Source organism: Hylobates moloch, unplaced genomic scaffold (genome assembly GCF_009828535.3).
Source record: "Hylobates moloch isolate HMO894 unplaced genomic scaffold, HMol_V3 SCAFFOLD_11, whole genome shotgun sequence".
NCBI lineage: Eukaryota > Metazoa > Chordata > Mammalia > Primates > Hylobatidae > Hylobates > Hylobates moloch.
The window spans coordinates 39,746,424-39,762,834 of NW_026652286.1; the positions used below are offsets into that span (position 1 = coordinate 39,746,424).

Here is a 16,411-nt window from a genome sequence, read left to right on the forward strand (position 1 = left end):
AGTCAGGCTTCCCTTTCCCAGCCATCCTAAGTTGCCTTCTAGGAAACTCTGGATCTCAGCCTCATCTCCAGCTTTGCCTGGACCTTGCTAGGGGGAGGGAGGGACAGGAGCACAGAGGAGGAGAGGGATGTGATGTTTTTCTTAGGAAAGAAAAAAAGGCACAGTGATGAGCTATAAAGGTAGTGATGAAAGCAAGGAATAACTTTCATTCACCCCAAATCCTACGGCAAGCTTTGACAATGTAACATCTTCATCTTGTGGTTAGGAAAATGGACCTAGAGAGATTACGTGGTTTGCTCAAAATCACATAGCTACTAAGTGCAGTAGTGCTTTCTATAAGACCAATTTGCCTTTCCACTTGGTTGGAAAATTTAAAAACCAAACCTGTCATAATATATCTGTTCTGCCCCTCCCGCCTGTATCATGAGATGACAGAAAATTCCAGGTGGCCATAAACTCAAACAAGAGCCTAGCCCTTGGCTTATTACTGGTGGCTACTACAAACCTATAGACCAGAGCCCAGGGTAGGATAGAGTCCCAACTGTGGGCCCTGACTGCAGGTCATTCAGGTCCCAGTCACAGTGAAAGCAGACTCATTCAGCTATCTGGAGAAGCGTAATCTGAGGGCCACTTGGCATCCTGAGTTGACACAGGGATGCCGCAGCTGGGGTAAGGAATTAGAGAAGGGAAGTCCAGTGTTACTGCAGTAAGAGAAAACCAGGAAGTCCATCTAGGAGATGGAATTTGTGCTTGCATAACAGAGCCATGGAAATGGCTATCCCAGCATCTCTCCTCACTGCAGACTCCGTTGTAAGCAAAGCACGGACTTTTTCTTTAAGAGGTAAATGTCCTGCTATTTTCAGAATGGAAAAAAAAAAAAAAAGACTTCTGCTTCTAGAATCTTGTGCCCTACTTGTCACTGAAGGAGGCAGGCTCCAAAAGTTCTCTTACAGCTTCTGATTATCACAGTCCTGGCTTCCAACATCTGTCTTCGCCATAGATCTGGACCTTATGTGCTCCCTCGAACTAGTGTCATGATTTTTAAGGCACATTCACTAGAGTATGTTCAATTTCAACCAAAAGCATACATGCAACGTACCAGTTTTTTCAGGCAATGCAGAGTGGGAACTGAAAAGCTAACAACATTCTTGGATGGTGTCCTCTCAGAACCCTGAGAGAGAAAGCTGGTATTTTCCCAGGTATACCTTCTGTTCAGAGAGCATGAAATGAATGGACAAAATCCACAGGTGATCATAACATCCTTATTCCTTTCCTACTCATTCTCAGGAATATAATCACAACTAAGAAACCTCAGTTGATTGCTGATTGCCCTTTTCCCCAAATAAACACACAGACACACACACACACACACACACACACACACACACACACACACGGACGGACACAGAGCACCTTGGAGCCAGAAGGAAAGAAAAGCTGGACTTGGAGAAGAGTTGGGGAAGTGAACTTCACCACTCTGCAGAATTGTTCTGGGGCAGAGGGTATAGAGTTTTGGGGTGTGGTCCCAGAAGCGGTTACAGAGAAGCTGCCTAAACTCCCAACTGCCCAATACCATTAGGGACTGCTCATTCTGTCATTAATTCCCTGCCCAAAGACCATCCATCCAGGTAGAGGGTATGAAGGGCAAGAACTCTTACTGTGAGAGAGGCTGAACCCAGGTGGTTTCCAGGGGCCCTAGCAGCTTTACGAGTCCATGCGTCCATGGCCCCAGGGCCAGTGGTCAAGGAAAACCAGCATCACCAGGAGTGTACTCAGCTGCTGATGCTTGTCACTCGATGCCTGACAGAGTTATGGCTGAGGCTATCCTTCTCCACACTTAAGCTAGAAAGTTCAGCCTGTCTTCCCTGACCCCACCAAAAGATCCAGCCAACTCCCTTTTCTGTGTGCTACAGGAGAAAGCAGAGGCCAAGAGTTTTCCTTTGTGCTTCTGATTTTTCCATTGCCACCAGGGTCTCCGTCTCACCAGAACTCAGAACCAGCCTGTTCTATCTTAAAATCATAGATCCAGAGAAATAGCCTGACCTGACCTTAGAGATGATCTAGCTTCCATCATCTCAAATGTCACCATGAAGATCTCTTCTCCTTAAAGGCAAGGAAGGGCTAAACTGGAACTATAGAAAGGAGGATGGCACCAACGTATCTCGCCAGCGCTGGCACCAAGTTGTAGTGCCCTCTAGAAACTGGACCATGTTGCAAAAGCTAATCGTTGGAGGGGCCTCTCAGAGATGTACGGCCGAGGTGTGGGCAGATCCTGCTAGAACAGGTATGCCTTGCTTTAAGCATTCAACATAGGAAAATCTAGGTTACAAAGAAATGAGAGCATATTACTTCTACTTAAGTCAAAACAAGTCCTTCACCTATAAAGCCTAACATGTTTAAAATACACCTTTTATTTTAAAAAATTTCTACTTAGCTTTTCCAAACATATCTACTCTAAAGCAAGGTACAACCCCTGCTTGCTTCCCACCAATTTCAGATCTCTATCCGGGCAAGAACCCTCCACCAGGGTAAATGACAAATGAGCAAGAGCTTGAGCTTAGAGTTCCCAAGCCTGCAGGGTGGATGGTGCCATCCAAGGAGAAATAGCGGCAGTGGAGGGAGTTATCAGGCCCAGCCCCAGAACCTTTATGCACGCTCTCTCACCTAGACCAAGAAGTGTGCGGCAGCCTTACTAAGGCCTGCTTACTGCTGAGTAGCCCTCGCAGAGGGGCCAGACACAGGCCAATCCTGGATCATACTCACATGCAAAAAGCCAGACAACTTTCAACAGGGAACGGCCTGATTTCCTACTGGAATGGTTTCAATCTTATTTATCAACTCTGATATTTCTAAGTCTCTGAATCAGGGGAAGTGGGGAGGGCATGCAGAATGGGCCCCAGGAGGCCAGAGATACTAGTTTCTTGGGGGACAGTGGGAACAAAGAAATCAAGAGAACTTGAAGTTCTGAATGCTGCCATTAACCAGCTAGGTGACCCAGGGCAAGCCCCATTTTCTGAGTGTGATTTACCTAAAGCAACAAGGTTGTACTAGATTCCTGAGGGTCCTGCCACTGCTGATCTCTTGTGGTTCTAAAATATTCCCTGCTTTATTCACCCTGTCTCATTCTCTCCCAAGAACCATACATGGTTACCAACCATGACTTGGCTAACAGCAGTGAGAGAGTTGGGTCTTTCCAGAGAGAGAGAGAGAGAGGAGAGATTCTTCAAAGGAGCATGCCATGGCTTGGGAATGGTTCTCTGGCAGCAGGATTCCCAGGCATGCCTAGCTGTGTACAGTCAGGCTGGTGACCTGGACCCCATCTGTGTTTCCTGGGGGTTGTGCTGGGCTGCTCAGCAGAGAGCTCCTGGGGCAGCTGACAGGACTCCCAGAACAATCCTGATCCAGGGACCCTGTTCATGCACTTCTGCATGCTGAGCCTGTGTCCTGCAGGGCCCATCCACCAAGACAGCCCTGACAGCTGGGTTCCTACTGCCTCTGTGAGACACAGCAAACCTGGAGAAATCAAATGCGCTAGAACCCTAGCTACCAGCTGATTCCCATAGCCACAGCGAGCCAGGCACCTGCGATCCTGACAGGGTCCTGCCACTTGCCTGTCCCTCCCAACTTCTCTCAGGCTTGAGTGATGCCTTCTGAAGTTGAAGGGCTTTCTGCAGTTGTTTAAGGGCCAGGCTTGGCCACCAAGCCCTTTGCTACATAAAGTTGATGTGGCCTTCATACATACACATATTCACTGTGCCCCCTACCTGCTAGAGTACACATTGCCATCTGACTCCTTGGCTGAGCGGATGACTGGGCCACAGCAGCCCTGCATTGTGCTTCCTCTCCCTCTATGCCTCTTCCGGCCTTCCCAGCTGAAGAGGTTGCTCAGCTTGGTAAGCACAACTACAACACACTACTACCCCAAGGGTGGGAGTGTGTGTTGATCTCGTGGTACAGAAAGAACTTATTCTCATCCCTTCACACCCACCCACCCACTCTCCACTACTCCCCTGCCTCAGCAGCAGAGGCAAAGGAGCCAGTTCCTGGCTGGCTGGGCCAGGGAGCCCACTGAGGGCCAAAGCATCATCTGGCGGAAGGCCTATATACAGAGGATAGGCAGGGCTGTCTCCACAGGCAGGCAGGCAAGCTCCGCTCCAGGCTGGGCAACCCCAAAGGGCACGAAGAGGCCTCTACTCGCATGCCAGCTTGCTGTCGAAGCTGGACAGGGCAATGGCAAAGGCCTGCAGCGCACACAGCGGGTAGTTGTAATCCATGGTGAACACATCCTCTGCTACCCGGCCAAACTGCATCACGATGTAGTCCGCTGGGGCCAAGCACAGGCACAGACAGAGAAAAGGACAGGGCAGGAATGGTAGAGCCAGGGAAGGATAGACAGACACCCAAACCACATGAGGGAAGAAAAAGTGAGAAGCGGAGATGCCAGGGGAATCACAAAGGAAGTAAAACAAAGGCCAATTGGGAGAAGTGGCAGGAAAGAGGTGGCAGATGGCAAAGGACAAAGTAAGATGCATGTGAACACCAGGGGACAGAGAAGAGGAAACGTCCTTTTAAAGGGTGTTCCCGTGCCTGAGACTCTGCTGAATACACAGAATCTAGGACTAGGGCTGCAAAGAAGGTTCTTCCAGGACCTCCCAGTCATTAGGATTAGAAAGTTCCATACATCTAACCTAAGCTGCATAGCTCACATTCTTAAACTCTAGCCAGTGTAGGCAGGGCTAGGTGGGCCGAACCCTATGCTAAGGGCCTTGGGTACCTATGGACCATAATGAGTAGGGACAGAAACACTCACGGTCATTGCCATGGATGATCTGGAAGTTCTTCACGGAGGCCTGTGTGACGCGCCCATGGAAGTTGAGTACATAGGACTGTGTGTCGTCATTCCAGACAGGTGTCTTGTTTTGCAGCTCGATGATACTCTCCGTGTTCTTATTCTGCCAGCGTGCTAGCAGTGTCTCATGCTCCTGGGAGGGCAGCCTCACCTGAGCCAGGCCCAGGCCTTTGGCACCATGACCACCCCAAAAAGGGATCTATCCCAGGAATGGGGGTCCTTAGATTTCCCTAGACCTCCAGGGCTTTCTCACATGGTATCCCCTCCACATACACACATCAGCTGGACTTCTGCCCTTAGAAGCTCATGCAGAGACTAGAATGATGGGGAAGGAGGGGAGGGAGGGGTAGAAACTCACGTTGCGGGGGCGGATAGAGACTCTCTCATGAACCATGTTCATGCCTGGGACAATCACGCTCATCTTCCGAGGCCCCTTGAAGCCTAAGACGTTTGTCTCCTGGGAAAGAGAACGCAACACTGGCCACCTGAGGCGTCTATTTACCTACTGGAGAAGGTGGGGGGACGGGAATAAAGATGAAGAGCTAGTTCCCACCATCTCTACTCCGAAGTCTAACACACATCCCTCTAAACCTAACACGGCCAGAACTGAGCTCCTGGGTCTCTACCCTGCCAGAACTAGCTCCTCTTATGCGTCATCCTTGCTTCCGCTCGCTCCGGCAAATTACTTGGTCACACTCAAGTCCTCTCTTCCACATCCTACTTCTAATCCGTCAGCAGTTTCTATCAGCTCTACCTTCCAGTTATACCCCGACTTCTACTACTTTTCACCACTAGCTTCTCTCACCAAGATCATTCTAACAGCCTTTACCTGGACTCCTGGTTTCTGTTCTTGGCCTTCCTATTCCTCCTTCCCACCATCTGTTCTCAACACAGCAGCCAGTGCTCAGGCAGATTAAGTCAGGTGATCTTTCTCCTCTGCTCAGAACTCTCCAGTGGCTCCCCAGCTCACTCCAAGTAAAAGCTGGAGATGTGACTTCACCTGCACGTGGCCCCATGACCTTACTCTCCTCACCATTTACTCCCTGGTATCCACTCCATTCCTTCTTCATGCTAGGTATTCAGGACTTTGGCCCTCACTGTGTCCCCTAGGCATGTACACTGCTGTTTTTCACTTCCTTCTGGTCTTTACTCAAGAGCTACCTCAGTGACGACCTCCCTGCCATTCTGAAATTCTCACACATACCTTGACATTTCCTATCTCCCCTCCCCTACTTTTTCTTCTTAGTGTTTATAAAGAACATACTTACTTCACTGATAGATCTGTTTCATAGCTTGTCTGCCCTGCTAGGGCTTTAAGTCCCATAAAGGTACACATTTATGTCTGTTCATTACTATATCCTTAGTGCCTCAAACAGTATGCATAGTTGGAGCTCAGTAAGAACTTGAAGACTCAGGCTGCCTCCCCAAAACTGGTCAGCAGGTGGCACCACAGGATCATACAAAGTAGCTGTGGATTACTTACTGATGACCTCCAAGAAGTGCCCATGCCCAGGTTGATGAGATACCCACCCCGATTTTAAAAATGAAAAAGGTTCAAAGAGGTAGAGTAATCCCCTATATTTATATTCCAGTTTGGTCATTTTTGAGCTGTGTGATGTCTGCAGCTGAGCTTCAGTTTCCTCATCTATAAAGAAAATAGGATCTACCTCTTAGGTTGAACGTTCAGTGAGATGACAAAGTGCCCTGTAATCCATGTAGAACCTGGCATGCCAGAGGGATGATCTGGGAAATGCACAGACAAGAACCCAGGCCTACCGTCCCCTTCTGTCTAAGAGACTCCTGGCCTGGACTGCAGAGAGCCAGGCCTGGTTTTCTGAGCTCCCCAAGCAGATGGCTGGCTGTGGTGTGAGCTCTGAAGTCAGGAGGAGAGAGCCAGAGGCCCTGTCCTAGGCCAGGAACACTCCACAGAGGACAGCCCCTCTCCACACAGCCTTGTCTACCCACTAAGATAGATGGGATAGCCCCTAGATCAGGCATCAAGTCCTGGATTTCATATCTACCTTGGAAATCAGAGACCCCCGAACCTAGGACTCACGTAGCACACAGCTGCCAGCTCCTGACGTAAGGTTCCACTTTCCAAAGTGGAGGATGAGGCCTTCTGAGGGTTGACTCCATTGTCATAAACAGTGAACTTGGTGCCCATCAAGTTGGATCTGAAATAAAGGCACAATCAGTATAGAGTCATGCACCCTCTGCCCCAGAGCAGGGAACAGCTCATCGTCTGTCCTGTGAGGAGCCTGCAAAACATTCTGGGCTGGGCCAGGAGCAGGCCCAGGCAAGCATACTGCTCACTGAATCCACATCTTTGAAGACACTTCGTGGGCAGAAGGCCTGGACTTGCTCTGAGTTGACTCAAAGTGCATTTCAGTTCGGTGAGAGCAATTCAGGGAGGTCAGTCAGGATTCTTCAGCAGATTTATCTGGGGGAACATGGGAGTTCTCCTCATGGGAGGTGAGCAAACAGAATGGCATCTGATAAGACAGTGGAAGAGGCTTAGCACCCGTGGAGAGAGGATGGGATCTCCTCTGTCGCAGCCAGCCTAAGTCTCAGTCCAGCCCCATCTCCAGCTTCAGCTCCTGACCTCTCATCTTTATTTATGCTCCCCAAATCTGGTACTCTGTTCCTCAGCAAACCCTGCCTCCCCACTGCCCCCACCTGGAGGCCTAGGCTCAGAGCCTTCCTGCCCCTTCCCCACCGCCCCCCACCCGCAAGATTGCCGTGTGTCTCTTCCCGCAAGAGCTCACTCAGCCCTGCCCCTTGGCATTGGCCATGGAGGCCTGCGTTATCAGTGACGCCCTGGGGTTGGATCCATCACTCTTGGGGGGCCTGCACCCCCCTCCTGGGAACAGCTGGGGGTCGGGTGTGTGAGGCCCATCTCCAAGTCTGGCTCTAGGCTGGCATAGACATAGGCCTCCAGTTGGATGTGATTATCAGAGAGGATCCTGGGAGAGTATCCATCCCTGGCCTAGATCTCCTTCAGGAAGATTCAGGCCCTCTACAGAGAACCTGCCCCTGCCCCTCCCTCCCACTCCCACCTGCTTCCTAGGGGAATGCTAGTACCGCAGTTTCCCGATATAGCTGTCCCCTCCTCGAGACAAGTCTGTTGGGTCCACAGAGATGAGGTAATTGGAAGTTTTACTCTTCTTTCTCTTCCTTCCCGCCAGGAGGAACACCTTGGGGAGTGGAATGAGGTCATATTCCAGACTCAGCCTGTGGTCTGCACACAGTCATGAGAGCCACTCACACAGACTCTCCCTTGCGTCACCTCCCAAACGCACATATGTGTGCACACACAGATGCACTGGAAAACACAAAGATATGCACTGACCAGACACAAAGGCAGTTTCTTTGAGGAACGGAGAGGTCAGTGGTAGATATGAGACTTCCAGTCACATTTCAGCCGCTAGGACTTCAAAGGGCCGAAAAGCCTAGATGATAACATGCCCAGACCAACCTTACCTTTTTCCCGTCCTCACGGTCCAGGTGCAGAAAGTAGGTGGGGTACATGCCCCGGTCCATCCCTTTCTTGTCCCGAGTGATGCGGCATTTGATGGTGATACCCTGGGGGGCCGGCCTCAGTGCAAACTCCTCAAGATCCTGGACCTCAACGTCCACTGGTTGCTCTGGAGCTGTTGGGCTAGGGGCTGAGGCTGCCTCCTACAGGGATGCAGAATAGGTGCCTGAGCCCCCAAAGACCCTAAGCAGCCCAAATTGGTGGTCTGGGATCCAAATCTGCCTCCTAATGTGGCGGTGGGAGAGAGGGAAGGATCCTGGGATTGGGGCCTGGCCAGCCTGGGCCTGGGGTCAGGAGCTATCTTCCCAGCCCTGCCCTCTTCTCAACAGTTCCTAGAGGTGGAGATGGGAGATACAGAAGGTCCTCAGAGGTCATCCTGTCCAACTGCAGCTCCCCCCACACATCACCCTGCTGGCCAAGCTGAAGAGGTTAGGAGGCAAGGTAGAGGGACATAAGAGGCCAGCAGAGAAGCTCCTAAAGGCATACGAGTCCAGCCTCAACCCCAAGAAAGTCAGCTCCCCATCATCTCTTCACATGTGCTCCACCTCTAACGGATGAGCAGTCGTCCAAAAACTGCTATGGATGCAGACTCACTCACTCACCCTGACGGACTTCCTGCTAGTAGCAGAGCTGGGGCGGGTGTTACTATTTAGCTGGGAGGAGCTGGAGCTATTCTCCTCCTCATCTTCATCCTCTTCAAAGCTCATGCTGCTGGAGATACCTGGGCCAAGGAGAGAATAAGAAGGGATGAATGAGGAGAAGTCTACCCTGCCCCTGAAATACACATGGTCACATACATTTAGACACTGACTCACCTGTACCCCCACAAACTTATGCACACACTCTTAGCCATATGTACACGTATAGACTCACATTCACACATATGTTCCCACACATGTCCAGATATACAAGGATATTCTCTCAGATGCACACATGAGCCGGGGCTGGCCACAATCCTCAGGATATATCCCCACCACCCAGTTTCAGCTGAGTCCCTACATTACCCCACTTCCTAGCAGCCACTCTGCCACTGTCTCTTGTCTATCAGGGCCTGCACTGAGCTCACCTTGAACTGGGAACCTCCATTTCTGACCTCAGGCCTATTAGAGGCCTTGGCTGGCACAGGCCACGGAATCTGCCAGGGCACAGGCCTCAGCTCCTTCCTCAGCCCAATGTGGAGAGGACCCACTGATTCCTCATCTTTGCCCTTAGTTTCTATCTCAGCTGTCCTCCCGCCTGCCATTCCCCGGGAATGCCATCCCCATCCTCAAGTTGTCTCAAAGTCCTTTGTACAGGAAGCCATCCTTGATTAGATTCCTCACAATGTGTGGCACTGCCAGGCTTCTTCCCTCTGCCACCCTGCACCAGGGGCTCCCTAGGGCAGGGCTTGTGGTGGGAAAACTGAACAGCAGGTTTCCAGGGAGGATCTACCCTGTCTCTTGGTATCCTGGCCCTGCTCCCACTAGCTCAGCAAACATATGGGAAACTTCTTGCAAAAGGAGCTTTTTCTAAGGAGCAAAAGGAAAACGAAATCTGCCCCCAAATCTGGGCCTACCTGGGGCCTTAGCAGAGGCCCTGCCTAAGAGTTTCTCATTTGTCTCCAAAGTATGCCCCACCCTCACCCACCATGGCCAGGGAGGGGCTTAGACACAGGAAGGCCATGCTCCCAGAGAAAGGTGCATCTGAGAACCTAGGACTGAGTTTTGGGGGTATCACTGGGCCCCCATGGGGCTCACCCTTCCTCTGCATCGTGGCACGGAGATCCTGCCCGCTGGGCCGTTCGCCCCCACCAGCTGCCGTCTCCCCTGCGTCCTGGGCGTGGTCTGACTGGCCCACAGTCAGGATCTGCACTGGGCCTTGGGCCTCAGACTTGTCTTCTGCCAGTGCTGCTGGCCCGCTGGTGCCTGCAGGCCACGGACACTCCTGAGTTACATCCAGGAGGAGGAGAGGAGGGCCTGGATTCTCAGACGTCCATGAAGGGGATGAGGGAAGAGTGGGGAGACCCTCTGCAAAACTTTATTTGCAAAACTGATTTTTATAAAACTAATGATTGCATCAGCCTGTTAACAACTAGTAAGCTACTAAGGGATGTGGGCTTCATTTCTTCTGCTCTTCCCCCAAATTAATTGCCGGGGGTTGGTTTACAATACCTCACATCCTTAAAGCAGATGGCAAAACCAACTGCACAGTGGAAAAAACAAGACGGAGAACAAGGATTGATCCAGACCATAGGCAAGGCCGGCAATCATTCATGGACACGGCCAGCTACAAGTGATCAACGCTGGTGTTTTGTTTCACAAATATACACACATGCAGTAACTCACATACATCATTAAAAACATGGGCCCCTTGAAAAAGATTGCAATTGGCATACACTCGCCTTCCCAAGTGGAGCATCTCCCATCCCACGTCAGCTTTCCTGCCCGTTACCACAGAGCTTCAGCAACAGAAGCAAGGCCTGACCCACACAGGTGGCAGCCACCCTGCCCGCGTACTGAGCTATGCCCAGAGTGCTCGGCCAGCTCCAGAAGCCCATGGCCTGTGACACATCGCTGTCCGACCATGACGCAGTGGCCTGGAAACCACTGTCCATGAGCAAAAGTTGAGGAAATGCGGTGTGTAGCCTAGAGACAGGACCTCGGGCAGGTACCACCATCACTGTCCTTAATCTTTAGGGGTCTTTTCTGGAGAAAGAGGAGCAGAAGGAACAGGCTGGTGTGTGGTCCAGAGGGTGGAACCTGGACTAGAATATGGAGTCAAGGGAAGTCCACATTATATGAAGAGCTGACAGCGAGGGCTGCACAAGGATGGGGCAAGCTGCCTGGGAAGCAGTCAGCCCCCAGTGCAGTGAGTGTCCTAGTCCAGGCTGGGTGAGAGCCTCCTTGAGGAGTCATGATAAAGGGTGCTCAGGCCAAAGTAGCTGAGGTGGGGAACAGTGGTTCTGGGCCACAGCTGAGCAGGACTTCACTTCCTGGAAGTGTGGTGGGCATGCCCACACCCAGAGGCAGCCCAGGCACCTCTCAAGCTAGATGAGGCCTGTGAGCCACCTGAAGGGGGGGCCCAGAGTGGCAGTCTGTGTCTTCCCTGCCTATCCCTCCCCTCCAAGTCAGGAGGACAAACCTTCCCCAGCCCTACAGTGGAGGCCAGGCCTGCTGGAGAGGGCTGTAGAGAATGTGAGCTGACCTTTGTGCTTTCCCTTCTTCTCCTTCCTAGCGGTGCCACCCTGGCCCCCTGCTGTGGCTGCCGCCTTGGTTCTCTTGGCTGAAGCTGGTGCTGTTGGGCGCGTGGCTCCCAGCTGCACACTGGCAAGTGAGTCGGCCTCTTGAACTGCTCAGGAAACATCCCCAGACGGAGAGAGAGAAACAGGCACTGGGTGAGACCAGAGCTCCCACCTGAACACAGTCCCCAGCACAGCATTTTCGACTGTACCCCGAGTCCCACCGGGGCCCCTGTACCACTTCTACAGCCCACAGGATCAGGCCCACTCATCTCTACTAGGCGAAGATTCCAGGGCAGGCCCAGCTGGAAGAAGGCGGCACCCCCAGCCCAGTGTAATCAAGTCAACAGCCAGACTAAAACCTGTGATCAGCCAACAAAGTGCGCACTCAAAAGTTCTGGGCCACCAAACCATACTGAGCCTGAACAGGGGCAGGGACAATGTCTGAGAGGATGTGGCCATTGAAGATGGTGAAGAAAGAACAAAGGCTGCATCTTCTGCAAGAAACCACAACCAGGGCAAGCACTCCAGGGAGCCTACGAGGGGGCTCTACGGAGATGAGCCCATGGGAGGCTGGGGTGTAGGAGTGCTCAGAACAACTCTGGGATACAAGAAGCTATAAGCACCAACAGTGAGGTCTCAGAAGGGTCCCAGCTGGTGGCCTCCAAATTCTCCATACTGCAGAGCCCCAATCTGCTCAAAATCCTTGAATGGTTTCTGATTGCTCTTAAGATGAAGACCAACATTCTCTCCCTTCCCCTAGGTCTAAACACATACTCCCCACCTCTGAGGCACCAAGAGTTGCAGCCACACCAGGCTGGTCTGTTGCCTCACATGCACCGCACTCCTTCTTGCCACAGGGCCCTTGCTCCTGCTGCGTGCACTGCCCTCCCCCTCGCCCCCCTCAGTGATCAGCTCCCACTCATCCTGCAGATTTCAGCTTGGATGTCACCTCCCGAGGGAAGCTGTGCCTGCCTCCCTTGTCAGAGCAGGTGTTGTCATCTACTCACAGAATTTGGCTTCCTTCTACAAAGCACACCCGTGACCGTCTGTTTAACACTGTCTCTCCACCTAGACTGTAAGGTCCATGAAGGCAGGGACCACACCCATTTGTGCTCACTTGGGACCTACAGCCTCTAACCCAGAGCCTGACACAAACCTCAACAAATATTTAAGAAATGAATGAATGTGTAACATGAATGGGTATAGCCAGCAGGTCAAAAACCAGGATAAACTGTGAGCTCTGATGTATATCAAACTCCCTCCTTTTCCTCTTGGAATGATCCCCTGAATTTAACGCCTGTAGCCAGTAGAGGGCAGAGAGGGAGGCAACTAATGCTGTAGGCGGGGTGGGAGTGGCCTGGAAACACCAGTTCCCGGCTAGGCCACGTGTATGTGCAACAGCCTCCCCAGAGCTTTGTCCACCATTTGGACCTGGACAAAGACTGGGCCCCTAGAGAAGCAGTAGGCACCTCCCAGAAGTCAAATGTCACATGTTCAAATGTCCTCTGTGAAAAAGGTTGTGGAGGCCCAGCCCAGTCTGGAATGTCAGCAGGGAATAGCAATTCCCTGATTTTGGACCTTGGAACACACCATGGCTCCTTCGAGTTCCGAAGCCCTAAGACAGAGAACTTTCCCCATTTTATAATGGAGGAAACAGATCCAGAGAGCGTAAATGGCTTGTCCCAGTCACAAGCGAGCAGGTAACTAACTGGTAGTGGCACGACCAGAAACTATCTTTTTCTGTTTTTTTTCTTGCTGGATTGCAGTGGCGCGATCATAGCTCACTGCAGTCTTGAACTCCTGGGCTCAAGTGATCCTCCTATGTAGCTGAGACTACAGGCATGTGCCACCACACCCTGCTATTTTTTTTTAAAGATGGGGTCTCGCTATGTTACCCAGGCTGGTCCTGAACTTCTGCCCTCAAGCGATCCTCCTGCCTTGGCCTCCCAAAGTGTTGGGATTACAGGCATGAGCCACCTAGCACAGAAACTGTCTTTTGACTTCAGTCCTGCACTTATGCCAGAGGCGCTACTTGTACCACAGTCTTTCTGATGACCTGACATCATCTGGAACACAGCTGCCAAGAAGTACCTTCCAAAATGACTGCACGTCAATGACCTCTCACGATGTTGGCCTCTGGCACAAATTGGCAGGGCCCACAATCCTGGGTGCAGGCCCCTATTCTGTATGCAGCCTCACTCACCCAGGTGCCAGGCTTGGCAGAGCTGGGGCTGTGATGCCACACAGCCACAGGCCACGCGCCATATGACCCAGAACAATGGCCGCCTTCCTGGCAGGGTACCACTACCACCCTTGGGATGGCACTCACAAAGGAAGTGGAGGAGGTGGCTGCCAGCAAAGGGTGGGGCTGGGGCCAACTCTGTGAGGAGCAGCTGGGGCTGCCTCTGTGAGACAGCTGGGCTGAGGTCCCTGGTCCCCTCTTCTGAAGGCCTCTCAAGTAGAGTACAGACATACCAGGTATGGCCAGGGTGCTGAACTGACACACACACGGGAATTAGCATGAAGGAGCTTTTCATCAGGGAGGCAACACACTATGGAGGAGAGACCATTTGGCGTCTGTTAGGTCTGGGTTCAAATTCTAGCCCTGCTGCTCACTAGCAGAGTACTGTGAGGAGGTCACTGAGCCCCTCAGAGCCCACATCCTTACTGATTATGTGGGGATAATGAGTTCCTGTGAGGATGAAACAAGATAATGCAGGTAAAGCCTCTAGCACTGTACTTAGCCACTGGCAGATGTACAGCCAGCCTTTATTAGAAGAAACGGAGTGGGCTTCCTCGGAGGGTACACATGCACACAGAGGGGACCGAGCCTGTATGGTGTGCCCAGCCACAAACTGGGCATCAGGCAAATGAGTCTCACCTGCTGCCCTCCAACGTGCAGACAAAGGGCTCAGGGAGCTATGGGTCAGTGGAACCCAGAGAAGAACCTAAAACACTGCGAGGCAGGGTATGGGCCAGCAGTTAGATGAAAAAGCTTAGCCCTGAGGTGAGGCAACTACCAGGAGTTCGATGTATCTGGAGGCTCCAGGTCATAAAGAAGCCACAGAAGGAGGGGAGCACCACGACTGCTAAGGTTCTTAACTGCAAAAGCCAGATGCCTGCAACCTTCTTAGAATTACTATTTAATGAAGTAGCAGCCTGGATTACTAGCACCAGCAGGGGGCAGTGGAGACTGAGTCTGAGTCCTCCTTTCGAGCTCAGAGACCCCAACCCCTCAGTCTGGCCTGGCCTACTCTTAAACTAACCCAAGCAGGAAGGAGGGTCCTGAGAACAGAGATGTGCTGAAGCCATTCTCTCTCCAGGATGAGCTGCAGAGAATTTCTCCCAACTGGGCTCTGCCAAGACCTGGAACATTTAAGGATGGGAGCTGGAGGCTCCAGGTCACTACAGCTCTTAAGGAGTTGTGAGCCAGAGAGAGGGATCTGCAAGTCAGAAGCCAGGCAGACACGGTGCAGAGAGGGAAGGAAACAGGTGTTTGTACTGAGACACTGGTTGATACGGGGCAGGACAGTGAGATGGATTCCTCTCAGGATGTAGAATACTGGTGGGGAGCAGGTCATCTACTCTTAGAGGCTGCCTCCTGCACCCAGTGAAATGCTCCAGATCAAAACCTGGACTTCTGAACTCCTGGCTTCATAAAAGGTTTAGCCTTCTGGCCTCAGTGCCTGATTCAGGAGGTGTCAGCTGGAGCATACACAGGCGCCCAAGGCTACGGGTCCACCTTCTCTCTGCCCTCCCTACTCAGCTGTCTGCCTGGGCTGGAAGCCATGCACAGCCTGGGCATCCCCCGTCAGGACCAGCCTGCACCTGCCTAGGTGGGCAGGAAGTGACGGGCTCCCCGAAGCAGTGACGGGATGTGGGGCAGTAGGCAAGGTATACCTTGGTAGCTGGTGCTGCCACTGCTGCTGAGGTAGGACTCCACCAGGGGGGCTTGTTCCTCCGACTGCCGGGCCCGCCGGCTCCGGGGCCGCCCATCTGCATTGGCCTGCACCATCAGGGGCTCCTGGCGCTTCTTCTTCTGCTTCTGCTCCAGCAGGGCCCGCTATGGAGGCACAGAGGTTGGCTGACCCACTGCCTCCACCAGGAAGGGAGGGCTCCCAGTTATCAGGGGGTCCACAGCCCACCTTGGGCCAAGGCCCCACGTCCTTGGCACCCCAACACTTGGGGTCCAGGAAAGGGAGGCAAAACAGGGCCCAGGTGGCTGCCTTGGCAGGATCACAGCACAGCCAGCCCTCCAACTCCAGTCACCCAGCTGCCTGAGGGCAGGAGCCCATGTGCCACGGCAGGGTTAGTGCTGAGCTGGGAGAGAGTGCACCTCTTCTTCCACATGGGAATCCCATCCCCCAATCAGACAGGATCATCCAGGGAAGATGGACAGCCCTGCCCCTCTGCCCTCGGAGATCCCAGCCCAGACTCTTCCCTTCCACCCGGCCCCAGGCCTACTCACCTGCCGATCAAGCTTCTGCTGCCTCAGGTTTCTGCCCTCATCATCTAAGACACTGCAGAGCGAAAGAGGGGTTTTCAGGGCTTGCCCGTGAGGTGCCAGGATATAGCACAGAGCCCACCCCCAGCATATCTGGACCGTTTAAACCCATCCCATCATGGCTGCTGGGACTCAGTGAGCCCACATGGTAGAAGGAGGAAGGGTGGAGCCTGCCAGCTTGAAACCAGCTTGAACCAAAAGGGCTTGAGCTGCCACTTTGGAAGCCTGCTAGGACCCCTGTTTCCCCAAGGACTCCCCAGTAAGTAACGGATGAGACCCTCCCCTCAGATCCCTGAGCAGGGC

The 16,411-nt window shown here is 52.6% G+C and overlaps 2 protein-coding genes across 7 annotated transcripts in view; one reads left to right on the plus strand and one right to left on the minus strand.

Moving 5' to 3' along the window:
- RIC3 (RIC3 acetylcholine receptor chaperone) overlaps positions 1-14,356 on the plus strand; it is an 83,416-nt gene extending 69,060 nt beyond the window's left edge. For both annotated transcript variants that reach the window (XR_004250233.2, XR_004250235.2), the window contains one exon: positions 11,598-14,356. The gene's annotated coding sequence lies outside the window, so the exon portion shown is untranslated. The remainder of the gene's footprint in view (positions 1-11,597) is intronic.
- TUB (TUB bipartite transcription factor) overlaps positions 1-16,411 on the minus strand; it is a 115,763-nt gene that overhangs the window by 27,028 nt on the left and 72,324 nt on the right. For 3 of the 5 annotated variants that reach the window (XM_032166678.2, XM_058446236.1, XM_032166679.2), the window contains exons 2-12: positions 16,073-16,124; positions 15,505-15,667; positions 11,568-11,711; positions 10,121-10,288; positions 8,987-9,105; positions 8,330-8,527; positions 7,931-8,043; positions 6,906-7,023; positions 5,208-5,306; positions 4,811-4,982; positions 40-4,324 (exon numbers count right to left, since the gene is read on the minus strand). In XM_032166678.2, the coding sequence (XP_032022569.1) occupies positions 4,191-4,324; positions 4,811-4,982; positions 5,208-5,306; positions 6,906-7,023; positions 7,931-8,043; positions 8,330-8,527; positions 8,987-9,105; positions 10,121-10,288; positions 11,568-11,711; positions 15,505-15,667; positions 16,073-16,124 (1,480 nt within the window). In that variant the 3' untranslated portion in view covers positions 40-4,190. Of the gene's footprint in view, positions 1-39; positions 4,325-4,810; positions 4,983-5,207; positions 5,307-6,905; positions 7,024-7,930; positions 8,044-8,329; positions 8,528-8,986; positions 9,106-10,120; positions 10,289-11,567; positions 11,712-15,504; positions 15,668-16,072; positions 16,125-16,411 lie in introns of those variants that run through there. The other 2 variants (XR_009215498.1, XM_058446235.1) reach the window with 1 other exon arrangement.